General features: G+C 43.8%; 1 protein-coding gene across 2 annotated transcripts in view; it reads left to right on the top strand.

Annotated features, from left to right (window-relative positions):
• The first annotated feature begins 15,431 nt into the window (after positions 1 to 15,431).
• The window catches only part of LOC139351985 (activin receptor type-2A), a 39,215-nt gene continuing 27,271 nt past the window's right edge, over positions 15,432 to 27,375 (top strand). Inside the window, exons 1-2 of one of the 2 annotated variants that reach the window (XM_070993966.1) lie at positions 15,432 to 16,155; positions 16,353 to 16,428. In XM_070993966.1, coding sequence (XP_070850067.1) covers positions 16,374 to 16,428 — 55 coding nt within the window. In that variant the 5' untranslated portion in view covers positions 15,432 to 16,155; positions 16,353 to 16,373. The remainder of the gene's footprint in view (positions 16,156 to 16,352; positions 16,429 to 27,375) is intronic. The other variant, XM_070993967.1, reaches the window with a different exon arrangement.

Here is a 27,375-nt window from a genome sequence, read left to right as displayed (position 1 = left end):
ATTAAGATCTGCTAACCACACGCTGTCTGTCGTGGCTTTGCAGCATCACGTGGATCATTTTTTAGCATCTTTAAAACCTGCTTTTGCCAGTAGGTGACAGGTGAGTATTGACAGTTTGAAAGCTATTCTTAACATTCCTGCCAGAGGAAAAAAATCCATTAAAGTCATCATTTCCAGGAAATTAATGGCAATTGATGTTTTTACCTGCAAATATCTATTATGTTAATGGGGCCTGTTTTCTGTGTCCTGTCTGTGTTTTATTGATTGTGTCAGTCGTCTGCTTTTAGAGAGTTGTCGCCAATGGCATGACGACGACTGCTGAATTTTTGCATCACATCCAAAAACGAAAGAATGATTTTGATCACAAACTGGCTAAAAAATGGACGACAACTCTTTGGGGGACAACAGCGCACGTGGTAAAGACGTTTACACATGCAAACACACGACTATCACTAATATTTTCAGGGGTATCATGTCCCAGAGCTTTCACACCTCCACACAAGATGGCCAGCCTCGTAGGGAGGACGAGGAGGAGGAAGAGGAAGCTGCACTCTTCCTCCTTCCGAGGCGAGGAGCAGATGGTGCGAGAGATTGGAAACATCGTCTGGAGTCCGACAACCCAGGGCTAATGGCAAGCTGTGCTGGCAGCGCTGTGTGAGTGTGAGGGGTTGGAATTGTCTCACTGTGCATAGCTTGCTTGCTAAAGTTCATTACTGTATGTGTGTGCACGTGTGAAGTTCAGAGTCCTGTGCGCGTGTGTGTGTGTGTGTGTGTGTGTGTGTGTGTGTGTGTGTGTGTGTGTGTGTGTGTGTGTGTGTGTGTGAGACAACTTTCACTACGAGCTCATGTCTAAAGCTTTCAAAAGTTCCTCTCTGATTGTAATGAAGAGATAAACAGGGATGTGAGGCAGGGAGTTAAAGTTTCATTATACCTGCGAGCCCATTCAAAAATCAACCTTGAGTTGCGTTCAAGCGCCAAATGCTAAAACGCTGCATTAATCAGACTTCGGTGGAGGAATAAAATAAGCATTTAAAGTGTCAGCGTGTGCGACGGTAAACAAGCCACAGGAAGTAAACAAGCGAACGAGGGACAAACAGAGGTAGTTTTATGTGATGTTATCAAATTCTCCTCCCTCAACGAGGAAAGTCACACATTCATCCCTCCCCGCCTGCTCCGCCTCGCTTTGTTTCTGTGGGAGTGTGGAGCTCACCGCTGCACGCTAAAGCACACAAGTTCAGCTGGGGTTACGCTATCATCCGAACAGGGCCAGCGATCAATTTTTGGAAGAGCGAACCCTCCCTTTTCCCCAGCAGAGCAGGAACAGACCATATCAGCTGGATCCTGGCTCAGTGCAGTGGTGGAGGGAGGATTCAGATCCTTTACTGAAGTAAAAGTACTAATACTACACTGTAAAAATACTACATGTAAAAGTCCTTGAAAATGTTACTCAAGTTAAAGTATGCACGTTTAATAAGGAAAATGTGCTTAAAGTATTAATTGTCACTTGGACATAAACATAAAGTGTGTTTTGGAGCATCCAGGGTGCTTCGGAAGTCTCAGGCTGAAATGTTATTTATTTTGGCATGATATGATCGTGAGCCGTGGAAACAGCTGGTAAGTTGAGTTCAGGTTACGATCGTTTTGTCAAACTAGTTTGACGATATCTTTCTAAGTGCTTCTTGATCTCACGGTTGCTGACATTCCTGATCGCAGAGGTGTTTCTGGCCACCATTGTCCGATCACCTTTGCATGTTAAGCAGGTTGCGATAAAAAAGCTGCGACTGGCCAGCGTTCAACTTGTCTTGCATGTCAGGTATTGAGAGACTGTCCTGCCAAGTCGTTTCATCAAGAGCCTCAAAAACTGCAGTTCCTCAAATGGCCACTCGAGGCTGACTCCAAAAGCGAGTCAATCCCCATAGACCCCCTATTAAAACAGCAGCATCTTTATATCTAATTTCCCCATTGATAACAATTGATCAAGGGTGAATTTTCATTTAACTGACTCATTTAAATTCTCTTAAAGCTTAAAGTTTTGCTTAATTACCTGCATGGTGGCTCTGAGTGACAGCTCACTGCTTGGTTTAAGCAACCAGGCTTCATTGGGCCCGCCTCAGCTCCACCCACGCTCCGCCTCTTTGCCCATTTGTGGATCAGTGCACAGAGCTCGAGTCGATCTAGAGGGCATGCACAAATGTATTTTGTCATCCAGTTTGGCAGCGCCATGGTCATCTAATCTAATGACCATCTTGAAAACGTAAGCTTCATGTCGTCTGATCCCAGCGTTGCATTTGTTGTTTTAACTGAAGCGTATCTTTTCACGTCTATACTCATCTGCCATCTTTTTAAATGCATTCAAAGACCAGTGTTTACACTTGGTGATTAATGACCTGTTGCAGCCATGTGAAGAAGGACTGTGACATTATGCCACTGCAAAACGTCGCAGAGAGCACGTCGGGGCTGGATGTTTGTGCTTAAAACAGCTTTTCTTTTCACAATGGAGATAATTTCCAACATGATCTTTTACCATAACAAAGCAAGCGAGGGGCCTGAATTTACCAACAGACCTCAGGCGTAGATGAGGCAGATAACAAATACTTTCAGTTACAAGAACATGTTGTTCCTTCCTGATTTAAGCCCTCAGAGGCTGCAGTGTGTTGAGCAGCAACTGCTCCGCTAATGACAACACAAAGTGAATTGTCAACAGCTGCAAACTTGATAGATAATTTCTTTTGAAAGCATTTATGTAGACATAACATCCGAACACGAAAATACATTTTAGAGACAAGCAGATGCGACAGAAAGGACGGGCATCGACAGCTATGTTTGCTAAGCTGTAAATCACCTTAATCCTCCCGATGTCATGGTGGCACCATTCTCCTCTGGTTGACGTAACTGCAGACAAACACAGTGAACCAAATTTAAGTATGTTGTTGTGTGTCACCTTTGAGAAAATTAGACCAGAAAATGTGATAAAGGATCATGCAACTTTTTCATCAAAGGAGGAACAAACTGAATCTGCTGCGCTAAATGTGTCACATATGGCAAACAACCTGTTCAGCTGTTTCTGTTCAGGTGTGAGGACGTGTTGTTGTGTTCCACGTAATGTGCATTGGATTGTTTCACTTTCACTCACTGGACTTTTTTTTTTTGCGTTTATTAAACCTTTTCAAACCTGCAAAACTGGCTCAACATAAAAAAATTCAAAGCAGTACCAACAAATAGATAACACAGTAGATGTCTGAGATAACACAGTTTCACCTAACCGCAACAACATGCACCACATACAACACTGGAAATGCAGGACTAAATGAACCAGAGCCAGCAACCACACTCAGAAAAACATGGATCTGCAGGCTTCCAAAACAAGCCAATGCACACTCCTTGTGGTTCTTTCTAAAAACAGAAACGGTCACGGACATAATACATGCATGAATCATTCCTGATCGTCGTGTTTTTTTATCTCTTGACACCCAGAAGTTTGTGTCAGCGCTGTGAAAAATCTCCACAGAGGTTCCTTGAATCTTTTCAGCTTGATAGTGTGTGACCCGTTGCAGGAAATGCCAGGGCAGCTGGGAGATCCTGTAGAGATAAGTGGCGCCAACGGCACCGCTGATGTCACTGTCTCTAGACCGCGAACCTTCCCTCACTCCCTTCACCTCCTCAACTCTGACAGCAAAATGCCAAGTGAGGAGTTTGGTTCTGAAATAAGGTGAAGCTGCTCCTTCCAACGCGACTGAACGCTGCAGATTTTCACTCACAAAACACATCACCACTTTACTGTTTACACTTGAAATGCTGCTCACTGAGGCCTCATAAAGCACAGAGAAATGACTGATCACGCCAAAATGATCACTGCTAATCCCATGATTGTTTCTGGGTGCCAGAGGAGGCTGCAAATCATAAGAAATAGTGAAAATGCATAATGACAACGAAGTTCAAAATGAAGCAGTTTACTCAGTTTACTCATATTTTTTGCTCAATAAACAAGTTTAATGATCATTCTTTGATTAATTGCATGTCGCAAAGGGACTGAAGAAAAATCTGTTATGGAAGCATTCATAGTGAATTGGAAAGTGTTCTGCTGACTGTAAGGGCTCACAGGATGCTATGACAGCATCATAAGTTGTCACTGTACGTGTTAAGTAAAGTAAAGTACATAATGATGCATGTATAAAAGGCATAGAGTACTTGCAGAAGTCATGCAAACAGTAAATGCAGAATAAAACAAATGCATAAAAATCTGTAATACCGGGCAAGCTAGCCAGTTAGGTTAACACTTAGAGAGGCTAATATCTGAACAGGCTGATCCACTGACTCTTCATGTAGCTCTACCATCAGGTCCAAATTTCAATTTGTGACCAAATTGAAAACTTTTTAAAATAAAGGACGAAAATGCATTGAGCATTAAGGGGGGGATTCATGATGCGACAAGTTGAAATGAAATCTAATGTTATTTTCTGCTATTCGAGTCATGTTTTGACGGTGTTTGTGTTCACAGCAGAGTTCAGGCAAGTTGTTACTAACATCCTCAGCATGCAGGCATGTCTTATGCTGTTGAAAGGAAGCACTGAGAAGCAAATGCAGCTCAGCGTGGACTCGCTGTGTGGTTAAAAATCTACCTCGCCATGGATGGATATGTACATTTCACTGTATATATTGGTATAGGTGAGGTGTGTGTGCATGCAGACGCCATGTTATTGCTTGTGTTTAACTCCCACATTGGGCCCAAGTGCATTGTGGGAGTGGGGGTGGCAGAGCGCAGCCATCTGCTGCAGGATAACAGCAATGTTTTATCTCGGGAGAGAAAGAGAGAGGGAGACGGCCGAGAGAGAGTGAAAGATGGAGCGAGACAGAGAGGGAGGAAGCGAGTGAAAAAGGGAATAGAAAGAGACAGATTGCAACCTGAAAAAAGTTTTTGCTGGGCTGAAAGTTTCGCGCTCACCGGAATCATCATACACGCAACTCTTAAACTAATATTGAAATTTCAAGCACGAAATGATCCAGCAGACAAATAACTGAGCTCATTGTGAAAAGTGCTTGAAATATTGTGTGTAAGGTTCTGTTTGTACTGACATTAGCACGGTGTGAGAAGCCTCCGCCTCCTGATTCATTTGCATAATGAGGAATACTGTGTCGATTGAATGTGATGACAGATCGCTGGTTAAAAATGTAATAAGTGATTTCACTACTTTAACTGCTGCAGTAACTGTAACAGATTGGATGGTTTAGTGGACATCAGGACTGCAGGTTAAAGTGGACACAACTGACGCTTTTTTATGCTTTTTTAAACATTTGATCAGGATTCAGAAGATCATGAAAGAGAGAGGAAAAGAAAGAGACAAACACAGAGACAGAAAAGAGCGAGAGACATAAATCCAAAACAGAGAGAGAGAGTGACAGAGGAGGTTCTTGGCAGAGCTTCGGACAGCTGTTGAGTGCTGTCAAAGTGTTCAGAAAGGCCAGAACTACTATTATCTATGACTGTGTACACACACACACACACACACACACACACACACACACACACACACACACACACACACACACACACATACACACACACACACACACACACACACACACACACACACACACACACACACACACACACACATACACACACACACACAAGTTGCAGGGATTAAACCAGCGATGACACTTCAAATAGGCCTCCGCACCCTCTGATTTGACACAAACAAGAGGCAGTAATTCCATTACCTTGTTTTTTTTTTCCTTCAAAGCAGTTGAAGCCAAGCGATGAGACAAAGTGTGGAGTTGAACAGACCTTTTTCCACATCAGACACCTTAACTTATCACAGGTGATGCTAATAATATCATCAGTTTGCACTGCAGTCACTGCTGGAGCAGAGCCATTGTTAATGTCAGCAGTCACACCCTGCTAAGTCAAAGGTCTTATTTGTGTGAGAATAAAAAGATAATTTCCGTCAATCTCAGCTTGCTTTATTGTAATTTGACCAGACGGAACTAAATCTAACTTGAGGTCCATTATAAGCATCGCGGATGTATTATGAAACCACCGGAAGCAGGGATCACCTTGATGTTTACGCTTCATCAGGCAATTATCTGCACGTACCACTTCATTAACATGCTGCTGCCTCTCGGAAAAGCCTGAAACCTGTTTAAATGTTGTGATTGTTTCCCGACGGTCTAGATATCATTTAAATGAAGTGGTACAAATACTGATTCAGCCTCTGGAAGACCTCTGTTGCTTTGGAAACAGCCCTTCGTGCATGCACGTTGCCTGCACAGTTGCCTCTCTCGACGCTGGCAACAACCTGTCTATAAAGGTTTTGGGGTATTGGGTTGCATTCCCCAAATATCGCGCTCTCATTGTGCGATTGCATAAGAGTCACGTCATGCTCGGAGCATGGGCCACCTCAGCTTTAACGTGGTGTTATTTTCAAACTAGCCTGGTCATGTAGGCGCATATTTTTGGGCCGCTGCATATTAAATTTAGAGCTGTCAGCGCCGCGTCACCCCTCGACTGCCCTCCAGAGAGGAAAATAAAGCGGAGAACAAGTCATATTTCATTCATTTCATTTTCTGAACGACTGATCAAGGCTGAGAGGCTCCGCCGGAGCTGCTTGGTGACTTTACATGACTACACTGAAACATAATCCAGATGGAAATTCAGCAAATCTGACTGCAAACAAGTGTTTAGCAGATGAAGATGGGAGGAAAAAACAAGGAAGATGTACAGTGTTCATCTAAGAGCTTGGCAAAGGTCACGATTTGCATATAAATGCTGTGGCGGTAGGCCTTGATATGAGTGCATCCAGCACTGAGCTCAAAGCAGAATTAATGAAAATCATTTGATGGCAGAGCTTTAAGTCTCATAATAAGTTTGTCCTTGGTTGAGTTTATCGTATAGAGTGTACATCTCTGCAGCATGCATCATCCAGTCTGTTTCAATAAGTCAATCCAGGGTAGAAAATTCCCTCCGACACAGGATATATTGTTTATTTGACCTTTACTCAAGCAGAGAAGGTTTCATGTTCGTTTTTCAACACCCACGTGCCTCACAAACACTCACATACAGTCATACTGGTCATAGAAGTGCTCTCCTCTGCCTCCGTCGAGCGCTGATTTTCTGTTTTGAAACTGAACCCATCGACCTCTTGGCTCACCAGCAGCTCATGTCCCCCTCTGGTCAGCCTTTGCAGCCCGACGTTTCCAGGCTCTGCTGCTGACAGCTCTTGCATGTCTCGGTATAAAAACAGTAGGTGTTGCAGATCACGGCAGGCACGCTGGGGGATTAAGAAGACAGTGATACTGTACCTGCCTCTATGACATAAGCGTGAGCTGTCGTCAAACAATTGACGATGTAACTGTAGATTTAGTGTGTTCTTTCCTTCTCCGACTGATTCTGATGTGTCTTCCTGACCTTGAAACCACAAACAGCCTTTCTTCTCACCTTCATCTGCACATGCTTCAGAGATACATGGTTTTCACGCAGCGGCCACTGCGATGAGGGCTCATTTTTAACTCGCTAATGCCTCCTCTTCTGTGGTTTGCCGTACAGGTTCGTGAGAGGACAAGGAAGGCAGCTGGGTGCCAGATGAGAACGGTAATTAGGCCGGTATCCACCGGGCTTTGGTTACAGGTGCAGATCTGCCTGCAGGGATGAACAAAGCTGTCAATGGAAAAGATCATTCATGCTGAAACAACAGAAAGGAGGGAGGGGGAGGCTGGCTGGCTCCTGCTCCAGAGAGCCAGAGCCAAGACAAGATAAATCGCTCTGAGTGGCATCGCGACAAGCCAAAAGCAGGCGTATAAATCATTTTCCAGGGCGCTTTAAGAGCAAAAGGCGAGGCTTTGATTTTAGCTGGAGAGCCTGTGTATAGATAGAGCTGACACCTGACACGCTGCCGGGCCTGCTGATAGCATTGTTTTTAATCACACCTGTTAAATTAGACAGGCGATGCTCTCTCTCTTGCAGGAGTTGTGTGGAATCGCTGAGTTTTAAAGTGATGCTGAAGAATCTCACGAAGGGTTTGAAACAGTTTTGCCTCTCAGGGAGGCTGCTGGTTGGATGTTGGACCGCTGCCTGGTGGAAAACGCACTGCAGGAAATGTTGCTTCGCTCGCTCTTTAATGTGACTTTGATTCTATTTTCGCTCCTGTGCTCAGCTGCATGTTTTCTCTGCAGTTTTCATGTTTGCAAAATGTATTAATCTCAGTGGTTAAGTATTTATTATCATAACAAAAAAAAACTGGAGGAATATCCAGAAAGTGAATTTTAAGCTTTTGGCATCATAAGAGTGAGAGGGAGGAGGAAGTAGAGGACATACAGTAGAGACACTGTATGGCCAAAAGTCTGTCCTCATACTTCTCCTGGTCTGTTCTTCCTCACTGCAGGAAAGACTCAGCTCTCAGAAACATGAAAAGGTGCAAGACCAAAAATTATCTGCCAGCAGAACAGGAAAATCTCACTTATCAACGTTTTTAATATTATCTCGTCTCAAAGAACCTACGATTATCTTAAAAGCAGTGCCATGCACTGAAAACAAGTACTTTTCTCTGGAAGCAAAGAAACTCTGACTCTCTCTGTTAAGTTACTCAGATGCAAAATCTCAGTCAGGTGTGAAAGAGTCTTAAGACAATTAAGGACAAAAAGGCTTGAAACTGCCTGTTAAGTAGATAAATCTTAAAGCACACACTGTCTTGGTTTAAGATGCTTCATCTCACTTAGACTTTGCTTTCTGCAGCGCTGCTCCAGGTCTCTTTGTTCCAGTGAAGATAAATCTCTAAGCAGCAGCACAGAGGGATATTTAGGCAACAGTATGCTTCCAACTTTGTATCAACAGTTTGGAAAAGGCCCTTTTCCGCTTTCAACATGTCAGTGCCCCCATGAGCAAAGGCAGGTCCAGAGTCCAGACCTCGGTCCCATCCAGCAGCTTTGGGATTAGCTGGGGCACGGGCTGCGAGCCAGACCTTCACGCCCAGTATCAGCACTGGACCTCACTGGTGTTCTTGTGTTTGAGCTGTGCTGAATCCCCATAGACTGGTTGCAAAAGTGGAGGCTGTAACAGTGGAGGAAACTGTAAAGCAGTGATGTCACAATGTACTGACCACGCCCTGGAGTACATCACTGCTGCAAGGTTAATACATTAAATAAGATACCATTTTCAGCTGTTTGAAAACCACATATGGCTATAATGGTTTGGTGTCCACATACTTTTGGCCATATAGTGGAGTTTTAAAGGCAGTGATGTCACTTTTTGTTAGTCAAGACTTCTTAAAGCGAGTATTCAAAACACAATATAGTTAAAGTTAACGAGACATTAACAGGATGTAATACCACATTGTAACAGTACTTCATTACAATTAAAAGTCCTTCATTCAATCCTAGCAGTGTCACCAGCTGAATGTACTTAAAGACTCAAAAATAAAAGTACTCATTGTGCAGGAACATAGAAGCTATGTGACATTATTACACGGTTGATTCTGACGTTGATGGCAGTTTGAAGAATTTTCTACATGTATTTGTACACATTTCAGTCCTGTGGTTCCAAGAGTGGGGGTGTGTTCATGATATTTTGGATAATTTTTAGTACAATACAAGTATAAAGCAGCATAAAATTGAAATACAAGTACCTCAAAGTGATATGATATCTGCATTTCATGCTATGCTCAGCTGCTGTGCTGCAGAAGCAAAGACAACACCAACTATACAAATGTACCATCAGTGTGTATAAATATCAAATAACTTATCTGGACAAAGTGCTCGTATGAGCTTTTGAAAAGGGCCTTTTGTCAGATGCTCCAGTAGCAGATGAGGTGGCAGCAACAGCCTGATTTGAGGTTTGCATGAGAAACTCCATCCTGCCATTCATCATTCACGCCCGCATCTTAAAGCATCCACTCGCTCTCGGTGTTGTGCTGCAGCTCTCTTTGTCAACACACTCCAAACACACACCATGTGCCCCCTCAAGTATTAACAATTCGCTGCGTATGCTTGCAGTTTTAGCTGTATTTACATCCTTTGTTGCCCTGCAATGCACTTTGCGAGCAACCTGCTTTTCGTTAAAAGCACTGTCGATAAATTTGACTTCCCTCGACACTCAATACTGAGTCCATTAAGCGGCAGAGCCATGGGGCTGCTCTGTACGCAAGGGCCACTGGTTCCAGTAAGGTATATCTGCTGAGCTCTCATTAGCAAGCATCATCATACGTAATTCTGGCACGTGTAATGCCATTAGAGGGGATTTGGCATCTGATAGTTGAGTAATGGGATTTGCTGGGCGGTAAATCTCCAGGACCAGAACTGTAGGTCTTCCCCACTCAAAGGAAGACAGATAGACACACATCCCAACCTGCCTTTTCCACACGAGCGCAATGCAAGTCATCCTGTTATCATGGCTGAACGCTTACTGATGTGTTCACTTTACACAGCTTGCTTTGTCGAGGAAAATGTGTTTGACTACGGGGAAAATGGTGCAGGCACTCCTGGAAGACATTCAGGGTGTTTTACACGGCTGTTCGCATGAGAGGGGACACAATTGCCAGGAAGGAGAGCATAGTGCTGGGAAGGAAGTTCAAACCCTGGCTGCTTTCTTGGAAAGTTACAGAAATGGTTGCACGCAAATCCTTCTAATCTGATGCCGCAAAAGTGTGGACGGGGGGGGTTTCTGAGGCTATGCGACCTTCCCACAAGCACCTCTGATGGAATAACCCGGCCCCTTTAATGAACGCTGCAGGGATGATGCATTTCTGTAGGCCAGACCTGAAGTTAGCATCAAACTGGGTCCCTCGACATAAAGCCAGCGAGGCTTTTCCTCCGAGCTTCCTGCTGCACTTTACGATAAATGAGTCGACAAGTTTGCAAGCCCGCATTGCCTAAAATACTCACTGACATGTATGTGCTTGCACACATCGTGCAAACACCTCATTGTACCTCGAGTGGCGATGCATAGAAACGTCTTTTATGCTCCCTGATTCCTCCTTTGATCCCTTGTGTGCTGTTGACATTGGCTTTAGTTCCTCATTGTTGGGGCTCCGCTGATCCCCACTGCTAAAACCCATTATGTTTTCAGGAATCTGAGTGTGAAGTCTATCAAAACAGGCTCATTTCGGATTTAGGATGGGTTCTACTGTCAATCACAGATATAGAGCAGATGAAAGGTTGTTATATTTAATCAGATTTCACAGCTTGAGTGTCTGAGACCTCAAACCGGAATCACAGTTTCATGACATGTCAGGTTTTTATGTTGATTTATCACCATATAAAGCCCCGAGATAATTTTTGAGCTGAGGTTCAGATGAGCTGGGCTTCCAGGTTTTTCTCTGTAAAAATAAAAGCCAGAATTCAATATTTCAGTACAACCACACAGTTCAGAAGAATCTTTGTCTCGATGCCAGCAGCTATATTAACCTGCATCAGTGCAGCTGAAGGCTCTCTGTGACCTTGATGCAAATTTACAAAGAGAAGCGAATGACGACATGAAAACGCATCGCGGAGGCTCAACGAGGCCGGAGGAAGACGAGAGAAGTGTGTGTGCTGACAGCGTGGACGCATTCGTGCATCTGCTGTGATGACGTGGCCCTGGTTTCAGTGGTTCCAGACAGAGGGGACATGCTACATGCTACATGGTACGAACATATTCCAGAGACAGACAAACTGTGGACTTTCTCAAAGCTTTTAGCAAACTGTGATTAAAAACTAAGAAAAAATACAACAGTGGACTCTGAAGATAATTTTGACTAGTTCATATGATATGATTTTTACATATATTTGCTTTGTTATGTACATTATATTGGAAGTGGAACTTTTGGAGCTTAATTATTCAGTCAGATGATCTATTACATATGAAATTTGACTTGTTGCAACGTGTTTTGTTGTATTTAACTGGTATAATGTGTATTTTCTCTGTTTCATTTGTCCTAATGTCATTTTTTTTTAAAGATTTTATCCTCTAATTCTGTTTTCTCGTGTTTTTTTGTGTTTCTCTTTAACATCTTCAAGCCAAATTGGAATTAAAACTAATTCAGTGGGTTTCACAGCTTTGGAAATGAACCGAATTTAAAACAAACAAAAGAAAAATATTATTGATTTCAACCACATGGCTCAGACATCATCTCTGCCTGAGTGTTATATGTTGGTTCCTGCTTTTCGTGCCCATTTTTTCTGTTTTGTCCAAATAAACCAGAAAAGTCCGTTGTGAGAACATCGTATAAAAAAGTCACATTGATAAATTGATGATATTCATTCATAAAGAATTATCTTTTTTGTCATCATAATGAAATGATAAACTTTATTGGCACCTTTCATACATGTTGCGACTGCAGTTCTTGGGTGTCCTTGTCTGTTTTATATGATTTTCTTTATGCAAATTAGAGTGTCTCATGGCGGAGATGTGATTGGTTAGTGGTTTCCGGTCTTGGCTGGTGGAGCTAGCTATAAAACGACCCAAGACGGCGGCAGGCGGTGGGACAGTGGGATGCGTTCCGCATCTCCCTCTTCTCCCAACGGGCCACACGCTTTCCTCGTAGGGGTGGGCTGCCAGTTTTGTTAACTTATTGTTTTCTCCTGTGTTGTGTAGTTAGGGAGGTAAGTTTCATGTTTTTTGGTTCTTTTATTTTGGTAGGTAAGTTATATCCTCCTCAGGTAGAATTGTTTTGTTTGTTGTTTTGGCCTTGGTCCATCCTGAAGCCATTATTGTTTGGAACCTTCTGTTCATTCATTTTCTGTTATAAATAAATATTATAATCACTGGTGAAACTTGCGCTGGATCTGTGGCTACTTGGGACTTGGGGAAGATGGGGGGGGCTCTTTTCCTGTTGTGTCTGTGCACCCCTAGGCCAGGCGTAACACGAATCCCAATTCCTTTTTATAACTGACACCTCTGGAAACAGCTAATCCAGCAGCCAAGACCGGAAACCACTGACCAATCACGTCTCCACCATGACACACTCCAATCTGCATAAAGAAAATGATATAATACAGACAAGGAAACACACAAGAACGAACAGAAATTATGACTGCAGTTGTAACAATGCAAAAAATGCAGCTCAGAGTGCTTTATGACAAAGACAGTGAGCATAAAATAGAAAATGAAGGTAAAAAGAGATGGCAGATAAAACCGACTCAATAATAAGATGAAAAATAAAGCTGACGACAGAACAGAGAGAATGTATAAGATGTGAAGCAAAACCCTGTGAATAGTTATAAAATAAAGTTAAAATAGCAGACATAAGATGCATAAAAGGCAACATTTTAAAAGACGTGCAGCAGTGCAAAAGTGCAGGAAAGTCATAGCTAGCTAAAGGCTCCAAGGCATATTTCATCTGTTTGTAGAAACCGCCAATAAACCAGCAGCAGATGATTGCAGCGCTCTTGAAGGCAAATAGTGAACAAGGACATTAGTCATGTTGCTTGGTCCTAGTCCATTAAGGGCTTTGTATAGGAGGAGGAGGACCTGAAAATCAATCCTGAATGTCACAGCGAAGAGCAGCTGAAACTGGACTGATGTGCTCTCCCCTCTTGGTTTTTTCAAGAGGAGCATTTTTAAAAGAAGTGCAGCTGTGCATAAGTGGGAGTTTCAGATCTGTATCAGCAAAGTCGTAGCTAGTTAAAGGCTGAAGTTTTTAGCTTCGGTGTGTGATCGTGCAACAGTTTGTGAAGTGCTCATCCGAAATTCCTGTAATTGAATTATTTGTGACGCAAGGCAAAGGAAACTAACAATGAAGCCTAACCCAATTAGACAAAATCCTGATATGTAACCAGACACTGTTTTTTTTAAGAATGTTCCTGACATTTTTCAGTGAGTAATCTGTGAAATGCTAAACATCCCCCACATCTCCGGGCCAGAGCTGCTGTACTTGCTCTTTGCAGAGACGGTTCATTTGCGATGAAAGTTCAATATCGTTGCCAGGGGAAAAACATGTACAGGAACTGAACTCCTCACCCAGGCCTGCGTTAGTGCCTCAAGCTCTAACCATTAAGCTATGTACAGGACCGTGTGTTTTGCTGAAGATGAAAGCCAACACTCCAATATAGAACAGGTGACTCAGCTTCCAGCTTGGCAGAGAAATCCCCTGAGACCTTTGACCTCCTAATCGTTTAGCAGCGCTTATGGTTGGAGATCTGCTCCGGGCTATTAGAGAGATTAGTGTCACGCAGATTTGGGAATGGGCCAAGCCTATATCTGTACTTCATGGTATTCTCAGCATTTATTACTGAGCACCCAACCCATGTTGAAATCTGATACGTGACCATATAGTCGCTCACACTGCAGCGTGAGGCTATATGTAGGTGCAATATGTGTCAGTCTACATGGAGTGACAGGCATTATGAACCTATTACTTATTATACTTGAAATTGGATATATTTTATGGTTTAAACTTCATGAAACATCACTTTAATTGGCTATGGGTGCTGTTTAAGATGCCCTATATATTTTTTATATACATTTACTGTATATTTTGGAAAGGAAAGTCTGCATATGCTGCATTTGACAAAATATACTGCACGCACCAACACACAGATTGTGATCTACAACCACCTTTAATTTGTAAACAATGTTATGTTTCTTATTTTGAGGAGCTTATTGGCAGACTTTGACCGCCCCGCTCTTCCCGAAACGGCACACGGGGGAGTACAAAACAAGCAGCCTTCCGAATTAAAAACAATCCCCTGCTCGTAATACACATTCAGAAAGTTGGATAGTGTGGGATAGACCGATACCGGAAATGGATGATTCTACATTCAAAATGGTCGTAAACAACAAAGAAAGTCACAAAAGATTGGAAATTGAAAACTGGAGATAGGAAGTAAAATAGATTATGCTGTTTCTTTTACACTTGAAAAAAAGACTTGTGGGGTGGTTAATGTGATCTTATCAAGTCAAAAATCTATAATTAAATGCAAAATAACGCTCCCATATGGCCAGATTAACATGTCAACACTGAATTCATCATGTCAGGGTTTCCCAAAATTTGCTGTTGAGCCACTATTACAAACTAACATAAAGCTATACTGTAAAATAATGAAGTTTGAATCTAATGCAGGTGCCTACCATTAGTGACAGTACATGGCACACGTTAATTGATAAGGTGCAAATTCCAGAAAAAATCTTTTGTAATTAATGAAACAACCAAACCTCTGGAGCCCCAGCCATGACTGATTTGTATATTCATTTATTTGCCCTAATAGTGGATTATGGCCAATATTAACTGTATTAATCTCAAACAAACCAACATTAACATCACTTGTTATAATGTTATCAATATTTGTGCAGAATATAAGCCAACAATGGCGTAGTATTGAAAGTCATTCTTAAAGAAATATCAAACGTCCCGTACAGTCTATGGCCCGTCCACACGTTCAAGTCTAATATTTTACTTTGAAATGCCTCACCAGAAGCTTCATGTAGGCCCATGAGTTTGGCTGACTTGACGCGGGTCAGTGACGCCATTTTGAAATCGTCCCGACCAGAGGAGGCGAGGAGGAGACGGACTTGGGAAAACCAGCTCGTCCTAAACTCGATCGCTGCATTAGTTACACGGATTAACGGCAGCTTTAGAGGTTATTGCTGTCATACGATCTTGTTTCCACCTGTTCGTTCAGGACATCTCAACGAGAGAAGGCTGTTTGGGACACTTTGGAGCGGACTGAAACGCCGGAGGGAGCCTCATAATCGGTTGTTTCCCTCTCTGAGCGGACGGAGCTCTGGTTGTGGCAGGGCAGCCCCGCCGGACGGTGGGACGAAATCGAGGCTTCCACACGGAATATAATAACAACGATACACGTTTTGAACGTCCCGTTTCCGCGGCGAAGGACTGGAAATGTCCTTTTCAGCCTGGTTTTGAGGTTTTAAAGCTATGCGACGGAGCTCGCCGAGGAGAAGTTTGATCGGAGAGCGGAGTGCGCTTGATTTCCAGTCCGATGGATGTTAGCCCTGCCCGGCTGTGGCTCGGCTCGGTGCTCCGGTGCTCTGAAAATAACAGGTGAACAAACAGCACCAGGCGCAGGTGAACACGTCTGATCATAACAATGCTGCAAATCCACGACAGCCCCGGCTTGAATGCCAACAAGTCGCCCTCCATTGCTTGCCTGTAAACCTGGAAATACCAGCAACCATCCCCTCCTCTTCTTCATCACCCCCTCCTCTTCCTCCCCTCTTTTTTTGGACTGGTAAGGCTGGCATTACCTGGGATATTTTGGATTTAGCCTCCATCCTGGCATTTTAAAAATGTCCTTTTTGCAGAGACAGCGCTCTCTGGAGCAGCAGGACATTTAATCTGACTCACTCATTTTGAGATTTTGGGGGGTTTTTGTTTGTTTGTTTTTTTTTGTTTGTTTGTTTTTTTTTAAATTCTCTTTCTTGTCAGAGGATCAGATTCGGATGGAAAATGGGAGACGCCACCAAACTGGCCTTCGCCGTGTTCCTCATCTCCTGCTCTTCAGGTGGGTGTGGAGGGGCTCATGCATGGAGGATCCAGAGCTGTCACCTTATCGTTACCTCTGCAGAGGGCAATGCATGGCTTCATGTTAAATATGGAGAATGCCGTGCAGGGACCCCCCCCCCCCCCCCCATTATCATGTGCATCCTCCACGTGTGGATGTGCATGCACATTTTGCAGATGTCAATATTGAGCACAAGATGGGGCCTGAGGACCTCCAGGGGTCCTTGAGGGGCCCCTGGTGGGACGTATTTGGAGAATACAAAGGACAATGTGGGATTGCATGATTTGCGGTATAGACAGTTATGTAATTAATAAAGTCAAATCTCAAATAAAATCTGGAAATAAAAAGAGGTCAATGTCTAAATTCCAAGCTGGGAGCGCCACGAGACGAATGGCCACCATTGAGCAAAGAGAGGCGCTTTGAAAGCTTTTGCATTCAATCATGTTATCGCTGATAAACAAGCGTCTGCCCTCAAAAGGTCACAGCGAGTTTGATTGAGATAGAAGTAAAGATGCAACTAACAGTTATTTTCATTGTTGATTATTTATTTGATAAATCGTTTAGTCATAGAGGAGTAAAGAAACACAAAATATTGACACTTGAGAAGCTGAAATTAAAGAATTTTGACTTTTTACCTGAAGAATTGCTCAGACCAACTCATTGATTATCAGAACAGTTGTTGATTAATTCATGATTAACCATTGTAGCTCCAATAAGAAGGTGGAAAAAGCCTTTTTACGGCACTTTCAGCCAGTATTATGGTCAAACTTGAGGGCGAAAAAGCAAATTTCGGCCTTCATGCTGTGAAAGTCTTTATGTGATCCTCAGCAGTGGATGCACATTTGACGCCAGCGAGGTCAGCGAGGTGACAGTTGGGAGGAAAGGTGTGTTGTTTTTTCTTGCAGATGTGGATGCAGGTGCTCTTTTGTGTGATTGGTTGAGCTTTTCGTCCTGGTTTAAAACGGCAAAATGCAATTGTCACGCTGCTTTTATCCTGCCAGTAGATGTTAATTATTATGAGCTTGTAGAGTGAAAATCAATGTTGTTTTCGGTTTCATTTTGCAAATGTGATGGTTTGATGTTGCAGTGGAAGCAGCCCATAGAAACCAGTGCATTAGAGGACCTGAAGGCCTCAGCGAGCCTGTTCCCATGAGGCAATGTGGCCTCACATGACACCGAAATGGTCCGGACTGGTGTGCATGAGCGGCCAGTTTTCCAGTTTAAACACCTGAAGTTGTTGTCATTTTTGTGTCTTTAGACATTCATTTATTTCCTCGCTCAGCACGTCACTGCTGCCAGCAAGCACGACCGGGTAGTTCGACTGGATTGTGATTGACGGGAGGCCGAGCGAGGAGGCTGTGTGTTTCAGTGCTGCAGATGATTATTCCCCTTACTCATTACTGTGTGAAGTGGGGAGATGAATGGTTCCTACTTGAGGTGGAATAATAATCCTTTATGAAATCCAGGTTGAATTGGCACAGCTCAAGACGACACCAAGAAGCCTCTGATAAGGGCAGGGCACTCAGCCCAGAGTAGGTTTATTTGATGAGGGCTATTGCAACATGCCAAAAAAAAACATGATAACACCAACATTTTCATTCAGAGATGACAAAACACAGACGCAAAAACTGCACTTGTTTGGCAACCAGCAACTTAAGCAACAGCACCTTTGAGTTTAGCTCGAGTAAATTCAGCCGCGACGTTCAAACATGACTCGGCCGTGAACATTTCTTGCTTTAGTTCATCTTAAATATTTGCGTTTTGGAATGATGTTCGGACAAAGCAAGCAGGTAGATGGTCTAAGACTTCTGAGACCAAACAATCAGTTGATTGACAAAGTGTTTGCCAGACTGATCAATAATAAATTGTTACTTGCAGCTTTAAATGCTGATGTGATGTTAAAATCAGAGGTAACCTGCTGCTGTGATATGCTATTATTTTGGAGGAGATGGTGTCTGTGTTCACACGAGAGGCAGAAATGTGATATTTGACCTGGTTTAATGTTGCGTTCAGCAGCTGCCCAGTGTTTTCCTCCGTGCTGTAACTCACGGCGGGTTGAGGTTGTCTGCCAAAGCGTTGATGTGACGGGGGAGTAAACGGGCTTCTTGAGGAACTTTTGCAAGCGCGGGTTGAGTTTGAAGACGCCGCTCTGCTGAACTGCAAAGCCACATTTTAACATGACTCTGCAGCCGGCGGCTGTTAAACTCAGGTCATCCGTTCGAGATGCGACCTCAGATCTCGTGAACTTGAACTGCACATTGGTAAATATTTACCGCGCTGCCTCGTAAGTCGTGGCACGTTCAGATCCAGATGTCAGATTTGATGTGAATATGAGCTGAAGGCTGAGGGGAAAGTTGGATTTGATTGCAGAAGTGTGTCACCACATGCCAGCAGATCCAATGATGAAGTCAGTTATGCACACTTAAAGCAACATCTGCAGTATTTCTCATATAAACAGCAGTATTTGCCCATCGTGTGACCATTTGACCATTGCATGGAAATGGATGTAAATTAAGCAACAAGAGTTCCGTTTCTCCTTTTCCTCTGACATGATGTGAAGAAAACTCCGGCCGTCGAGGTCATTCTCAGTGTTAAAGTCATGTTTTGCTGGTAATTTGAGGAAAATGGCTGTTTAGATATCCATGAATGCGCTACAGAGGCTGATGGATGTATAAAGTCCAGTCTGCCTTCACATTTTGCCCCGTTTTTTTGTACACTGCAGCAGTTTCACACAGACATTGATCCTCTTGCACACCAGTGTAAGGTTGCATCAATATGGCGAGGATGAAGCAGCTCAGTTTTGTTTTTTATATATATATTTTCTGTCTATAAATATATATCCTCAGCAGCACAGCAACAGCAACAGAGCAACAGCAACAGAGCTGATGATTCAGGTGCAGCTCTGCTACACATCAAACTCAACTTGAAACGGTGTCTGAGCCCCATCGATCATCAGGCCGGAGTCTCTGTGTTCTGTCCCATTGAGCTGGGGAAAGCTAACATTTACCAGCTGCATTAACTGGCCGATTCGGTCGACTTTGCTGCCACCAGATTAAACCCCTCTGTCACCAGGCGCTCCCCCTGGCACAAGTGTTTCCGAGCGAGACGCCGAGTGTCTCTCGGCTCCGAGCTCGGCATTTTGCAGTCGACCCTGACCTCTGACCTCCCCACAGAGGATTGAAAGAAACACGGAGGCTTTTCCCTCCGGCATGCTGCAAATTATCAGATTATTTTCCTGAGATTGTGTTTTATTATTTCCACATATAATGGTGGCTTTGCTTTAGAAGACCCACCTCAAAACCTTTATTATCTTCTCCACATTGAGAAACTAATAGCTGACTAATGTTTACTCTGGCTGGCTGAGTGGATTATTTACTTTATTATTTATTTACTTCAAAGTGTATTGAATGGATAGTTAGCTTATTTCAGCAGTGCGAAAGCTGCTTTTTTTGTTGTTTGTCTCAAAAAGCTGCCAATCTCTTAAAATATAAATCCATGTAACTACTCTCACATGTAAAACCAGAAGGAAACATGGCCTAAATTCAATAAAAACAAGGTTATTTAATGCATACAGGGTTTGTAATTGGTCACTGCTTTTAAACCACTTTGACTGTGACTCAGCCACTCCTCCAAACCACCCTGTGCCCTTCTGCTGCAGCATTTTGGGTGTTTCCTAGAGCGGCCAGAGGCCGACCAGCTCTGTCCCATTTTCCCCATATCTATTTCTAATATGTTCTCTTGCATAATGCATTAAGCTCCAAAAGCACAGGTGTATTTGTTAAGGCCAGATGTAGCCTCGATTTCCCATCGGGCCCAACTAGTCAGACTCCTTCTTCCAGGGCTGTATATCATCCTGTGCTTTAACATCATGAAAACAAGCAGCGGTTCATGTTCGCAGAGGTAAAATGATGGCAAGAAACAGCTGGATTCAGCCGGGGAAGTTATGACCCTCCACCAGTCAGAGCTCTGGTTAAATTTAGCCGCGGCCAGGTGTGTTGTGCTGTCTGCACACGAGCAACATGGATGGTGTTTGTGTGCATTTTGAGCCTCTGATTGTGTTTATGCAGCAGACAATAGATTTTGTATGTATATGCACGAAGTTTTGACATGTACTTTGGGTAATTTGCCCTTTTTAGTGTGTTAAAATGGTGTTTTTAAGGTGCATCTGCAGAAAGGGACTTTGGAGCCTGCCATCGACCCAGACAACAAGCCAAAACTTTGGAGATTGTGGTGGCCGGGTAAATTTTGACCTCCATTATTTTGCATGACACAAGTATTATTGACACTAAATAATACTAGAAAGCAAAGCAAAGCTTTGTTACAATCAGTATTTCCCTGCTTGTTTGCATGTTGACTAAGCTCCACTGGTCACTGAACTCAGCTGAAAATAAAATGACTTCTACTGACTTGATTGATCGTGTTTATCGCGCGTTAAAAGGACCTTTTTGGAATTGCACAACAATGTTTGATCAGCTTTCGAAAGCCCAAGGCCTCTTAAAACACACTCACCACATAAGTGACTATCTAAACTTTCACTACAATTAAAAATCATCAAAACACCATAATTGCTATTTAGGGGATTTTCTTCAGCAGCAGCGATTTGTTCCAACCTGCTGCTGCTATCACTGAGTGCTGCCACACAGGACAACACAGTGGAAAAGCAGCACCGAGGTTAAGTAATTGGAGGAAATCATTGTCAGGCCAGTTTAGTGTACTTTACTGAGGCTGACACTCTCTGATGTAGTAAATCTTAGATACTCCAGACAGGTCAAAGCAAATGCAAAGGATTATTTGCAAATGCTGTAAGGCTCCGAGTCTTTTTATAACAGCGGTGTAGAGGCAGTGAAGGGACTAAAATAACATACATATTTAATTCAGCTTTCACCTCCTTTGAGGAAGCAGAGGTGTAGGCTTGGAAGAAGACAGAGGGAGAGGGCTTGAGCTGCACTGTCATGGCTAAAAGTACTATCCCGATTGCTCTGCTAAATATTGTAATCAGTTATTAATCACATGATGATCAGACGCCATTATTTTTAGAGCGTAATTCTTTTTGCATATAAATAGCTCAATGGAGGTAAATTAAAAGAAACTCGTGTGCTTCAGTCACAGTGCACTCGACTGTGATCTATGACCGTGCCTGATTAATTGTGTAGTTGCAGGAGGCATTGGGGTCAGCGGGGCCGACGAGAGGCCACAGAGTCCACCCTGCAACCAAAAGGTCAAATGTTCGACATCCGCTGCAGGCATTCGTCCTGTCAGCGCGTCCTTGCGCAGAACCCTACCTGCTCAGCTTATTGAAAGTCATGCCGGTTAAGAGCGTCAGCTAAAAGCCTAAAATGTAAATGCGGACCGAGTGCCGCAGCTATAATGGGAAGTCGATGAATTGCCCCTGTAACCATTACTGACTCAAATGAAAACAAATGATATGGAAGATGGGTTCAGGGTTGAAAAAGCATCAGCACCTGTGGTGTATTTCTTGAAATATTCAGCAGTGAAGTACAGCTACTTGACTCTCAACATGTACATTTACCTAAATCGCCTTTTGGATGAAACTGTTCATATATACAGGACCATTTTATCTTAGTCTAGACCACTTGATGTGTCGGTACCCCAGAGGACGGTCCAGAGCGGTCCTTTACTGTAATTAATGCATCCTGCAGATGTTGCTTTATGTGCTTGGGAGAGTTTCAGTCTAGACAGGCTGGCTGCTCAGACGGAGAGGCCCTGCTTTGATCCTTGATTAAAAACTGCGAGCTGTACATTCATCATGCTCTTGTTTCAGGCTCTCTCAAGGGTCCTCGCCTGCTTTACGCTCCCTCCTTGCTCCTCCTCCTCCTCCTCCTCCTCCTCCTCCTCCTCTTCTTCTTCGTCTTTGTCCATCTCTTGCCAAGATTCCTCACTGTCGTGAAGGTCGCTCTAACCTCTTATCACAAAAACCACTAAAGGGTAATGGTGTCTCGGGGACTCGGCGGGCCAGGGCGAACACTGTTTGCTTGTGATATTCTGGGTTCATCTCCCTGCCATTATTGTTGCTGTCACTGTGTGTGACTATCTAATAAATCTCAAATGTCATTCAGGATGCATTGAGCAGCAGCCGTGCGAGCTGCAAACCATCAACAGGTCCAACATCGTCCTGTAATCAACACAAATGATGTATTTACAAAAACTGAAAGAGGAAAACAATAAAAAAAAAATCAGTCTGCTTGTTTTCCGCCTTGGCACGCCAGGCTTTTCTAGCTGTTGTTGCTGACTTGTTGCTCAAACCTCCGTCTGATTTGCCAGTGAGGTGAAGAGGGGATCTGTTCACTCTTGAAACTCGTAATGGTTGACAAGTTTTTCTTCCCAAGCCGTATCGACAGGAGGGAGAGTTTTGAAACCTTGGCAGTGCCTGGTAATCAGTGAGTCATCTTTGGTATCGATAAACAAATCTATAAACCCTGCAGATGTGCCGTGTTTATTCTCTGCGTCGAGGGAGGCGCATTCTTCGCTCACTGCACCTGTAATATAATCTCAATTAAAAATACACAGTGTTGGTGTTTTATTTTGGCTTTGAGAGGGCCTCATGACGGCTCTGGGTCATTAGTTTACACTAAATATAAGGAGGAGCCAGGAGTCAGCGAGGTCATCTGATGGCAGGATGGACGAAAGAGGAGGTTTTATTGACTCTCAGCTTTTATTGGTTTGTCTTGTACAAATGTGAACCCGGCGAGAGCAAACGGTGAACATAATTGAACGGTGGAGGGCCACGTGAAATGACCCCAGATGGGGCGGCGCGTTACTCACATCAGCAGCAGCAGCCTGTGATCTAGTGTGGGCTACCCTTGACCCCTTCTCTGCGGAAGGTGAACGCAACATCATGTTTTGATTATGCTGACGGCGATGCTGTTTGCAATGTGAGCTGTGATGATCTGTTTTTAAAGGCTTTATTGTACGTCTACATTACCTTTTGATGGGTGCTTGAAGCACATTCAATAGCTTTACAGCAGTGGATTGTGGGAAATCTTGCTCACTGAACTGAACTGGACTCACAAAGGGCCAATCTCCTCATATATATATATAATAGCTTGCCTGCCAGTCTCCTTCTCTGGGCCCCCCCCCCCCCCCCCCCAATTCTTCTCTCATTGATTGCTTGTTTTATAGAAATGAATTGAAATGCCCGTGCTGCAGGCTTTGGTGATATTGCAGTATCACTGCAAACTCAATACACAGTTCAGCCTTAAGCCCAAGTGGCACTTAACACACCCTTCAGATAAATCCAAACAATTCAAGCACAGAGGGGATGGGGGGGGGCGCATTGGGGGGTTTGCAGATCCTTCCTGCAGCACCCTGCGAGAGATAAAGAGGAGTTTTAAGTTGCTCGTTCTGTAAAGAATGTGTGGTATGCAGCGGCCGACTGCGGCCCGTTACGCAGGAGGGGCACGGGGCTACGCTGGTATGAGCTCCTTGTGCAATCTGTACAATCGGCTGCGATTCACAGCGAGGGACCCAGGCGCTCTCCCGACCCGTCCAGCAACCGGCTCCATCAGCGCTAATTGAGGCGGAGACCAATGGGCGTTTGTCGCTCTGGCATACCAGTGGGGATTAAAGGGATTGGATTCAGTTGCTGAGTGCTGTGGTTTTTAATGCCCACCCCCGCCTCACCACCATGCACCCTCCTGCTGCCCGTGGAAAGAGTGCAGTCTTTGTGACCAGCTCGCCCGAGCCGCCCCGACCACCCCTGCCATGTCACGACACCATCTGATTGAGCATTAACGAAGGACTCCGGCGAGACCCGGGCTGCTCTGTGAAATTGCTGTCTACTGTAAAATAGTGTCTAGCTGTTGAGCGTCTCAGCACAGACCAGAGTGTTGCCTCTATTCATTCAGCCACAGCAACAAGATTACCACTCCTGCTGGAGAAAATGTGAAATTAATGTCATTAAACGGTGCCACATTTTCCACTAAAATACATAATTTCATCCATGGAACAAAAGTCATCTGTCTCTGGGGCCGTCAGTCCTCTTATCTTTTCCCTGTATCTCCTCTACAATCATCATTCTGATTATTACCATCAGATACTTCACAGAAACACTGATTAAGCACTGCCGCGATCTTCCAACCAAACTTAGTGCAATGGGACATGAGGATCCACCACCAGCTGGAAAATAGTATGCAGTATACATCTAGGTGGTGATCTCGCCGTGGGCCAGTGGTCTCCCATGCTGGCCCTGGTGCCTAATGCCTGTGATAGTCAAACAACTATAAATGGTGTGTAAAAAAATCTTTATCCAAGCCGGCCAGGAGCTGCCCTAAAGGCAAGTGGTGGGATGCATTTCTATCGGCAGAGCCCACATTTTCCAGTCGGGGAGAAAAGGCTTGATGCAGCAGAGGTGTGATGTGGAAAAGTGCGATTAGTTTATTAAAATAATGTCTTTTTCTTGACATAATCACCCAGTTATTGCACGGATCAGCTCCTCCCTGAGGAGTCTTCAAGCATCATTTCTTGGTCTTGCAAGATCAAGATCAAGTTTTCGATCACTCCTCAAATTCCAGCTCCATTCGTTTCAGGACGTGGCCCGATTCAGGCTTACAAAATGTCATTGCCTGAACCCAACTTGACCCTGAAGCCATGTCAAATCTTTCAGCTTCCCTCCCTCCATCTCTCTGATTCACACACTGAAGTCTAAACTTGAGCTGCTTCCTCTGCCGCTTTGCTGCACAACATGATAGAACTAGTGCAGAATATTTGCAGTACATGTGGAAGTTTTTTTTCCAGACATCACCGTTGCTTTGATTCATAGGGTGCAGCCAAGGTGTTATCATGACGATGATTAGCAGTTTTCTGCTAAATGCATGCAGTTATTGGTACGTGCAGAAGCTGTATTTAGTTTTGTGTGGAAGGAGTGTCAAATTGCATCAGGAGCAATAACAGGCATTGCTGGCAAGCCAAGAGGGCAGCTCTGCAGACAGCATTTTGACCTATGGCCCCAGCCTAACTTCTTTATTCAACACCATTCAAAGATCATCGCTCACGTTTGTTTTTAGCGCTGGGCGCACAAATTTCCCACACAAACCAGCGCCCCAAACAGCCATATATCACCTCAAATCTATTTCATCTCTGCCCGGACGCAGATGATAAGTTGATCCTTAGAACAAATTCCATCATAACGAACAATCCCCGCTCCTGGCAGGCACACAAAAAAAGCCTTGGTGAATGAGTTGTTGACCTACTTCAGTGCATGCAGCGCCGAGTGCAGGCCTGGCCCGCCAAAATGCCACTTCATTATGAGGCTACAGAGCAGAGTGCAGCACAGCCTGCCCCTGCGACCAGCCACAGAGGGGAAATTGGATATTAGTTCCTGTATTCCTCAGCAGCCAGGCAAAAACACGCCTGACGGACACTCCTGGAGTCTGAAATGTCACATTTAAATGCAATTAGGGGCCAATAATAAACTCACCGCTGCCATTTTTATTCCTTTTTTTTCATTCTCTCCGTCTTATTGCTGTGGTGTTTCTGAGCTGCACGACCCAGAGATCACCTGTCAGTGAAACCAGAAACGTGGAGGCACTGCTTCCGAAGGAAAAAGCTATCAGTGTGTTCGGAACAGCAAATTGAAAAGCTTTCTTGAACGCGGTATAGGTTGAATCATAGTGGTGTTAATACAACTGGCGATGGAGACGAGCCAAGTATACATTTATTTATACAAAGATATGATTTGTGTTGAAAACTGTGAGGCTAAAATGGAGCCTCTTTGGCAGGTGTTATTATTTCTCTCCTTACAGTAAGTGTTTTTCCCTTCCTGCCACACAAGCTCAAGGATTCCTAAATTAATCAGACACTTTATCTGTTTCACCAGCTTTAGTTTGGGAGCAGAGAGAATGAAACCCCCGGGTGTTCGCTGGCTCCCCGCCAAAGCGTCTGCATCGAAATTTCTCTAACATTTGGCAGGTGGTTGGTGGTCATTTCCCACCCAGCATGCACCTGACTGGCCTGGCCACAGATCACACCAGAACGGTCTCCTCTACCTCGGAGCCTCTCACTTTGCTAATAAAGAGACATGTGCCAGTTCACAGGATCCGGTGTAGCTCTCCCTTGTGATTTGTGTTTCCTCTTCGGAGGTCTGGATGCATGTCATTTGAGTAAGAAAGTGAATTTGTGCTATTACTCAGCTCTTCTCGTGGAAGGAAATGCTGAGAGGAGAAATTGCTTATGGTCATATTTCACAACTGAAGGGAGAATTGGAGAGAAATGATGGAAAATAGAAACGAGCAGGAACATGGTGGACCTCTGAAAGCCAAACTTTGTATCTTGGGATTTGGAAGCAGGAAAGTTTTCAGCTCTTTGAGGGACAAAAGGGGATAAGATGCTCTATGAAACTTTCTCTTTCTGTATTAGATAACTGTGTCAGGACGAAGGCCACGTGCAGACCAACAATGGCACCAAATCTGCCTTTGAACTCACACTTGCTGAGATGAAGAATAAGATGATTGTTGAAGTCCTCCTTCGCACTATTATAAACTGATAATAAGCCTTCAATGTCACAGATGTATGACTGAAAGCAAAAGTTCAGCTTTGTATTTCTTCCTCATTGGTGCACCGTTCCTCGTGTTTTCTGTCTGAACACCTGTCGACGCTCCTGCAAAGCATCACACTGACTATTTGGACTTTTTTCAAAACTTGCTTGTTGCCTCGAGGGTTGCAGCTTTTCCTGTGGTTTGAAAACTGATGGTTATCAGACCATGCAGATATCTGCTTGTCTACGGTGTTCAAGTCCATTGTGTTAGTGTTATTTACAAAAAAGAAAGTTGATATCAAGTTTCATGTCATAATTTATTGTTTGATCATGAAACACGTCCGTTTTCGTTCTTTTAATGGTTAATCTCACTGATAATAGTAATAATAACTGTACTAGCATGCAGAGATGTTCCTGTGCAGCGGAAAACATCTTTGCTTCATTTAGCATGAAAG

The sequence above is a fragment of the Chaetodon trifascialis genome, chromosome 24 (assembly GCF_039877785.1).
Source record: "Chaetodon trifascialis isolate fChaTrf1 chromosome 24, fChaTrf1.hap1, whole genome shotgun sequence".
In the NCBI taxonomy this organism is placed as follows: Eukaryota; Metazoa; Chordata; class Actinopteri; order Chaetodontiformes; family Chaetodontidae; genus Chaetodon; species Chaetodon trifascialis.
Note: the sequence above shows the minus strand (reverse complement) of the source record. Positions and strands in the feature narration are given on the sequence as shown.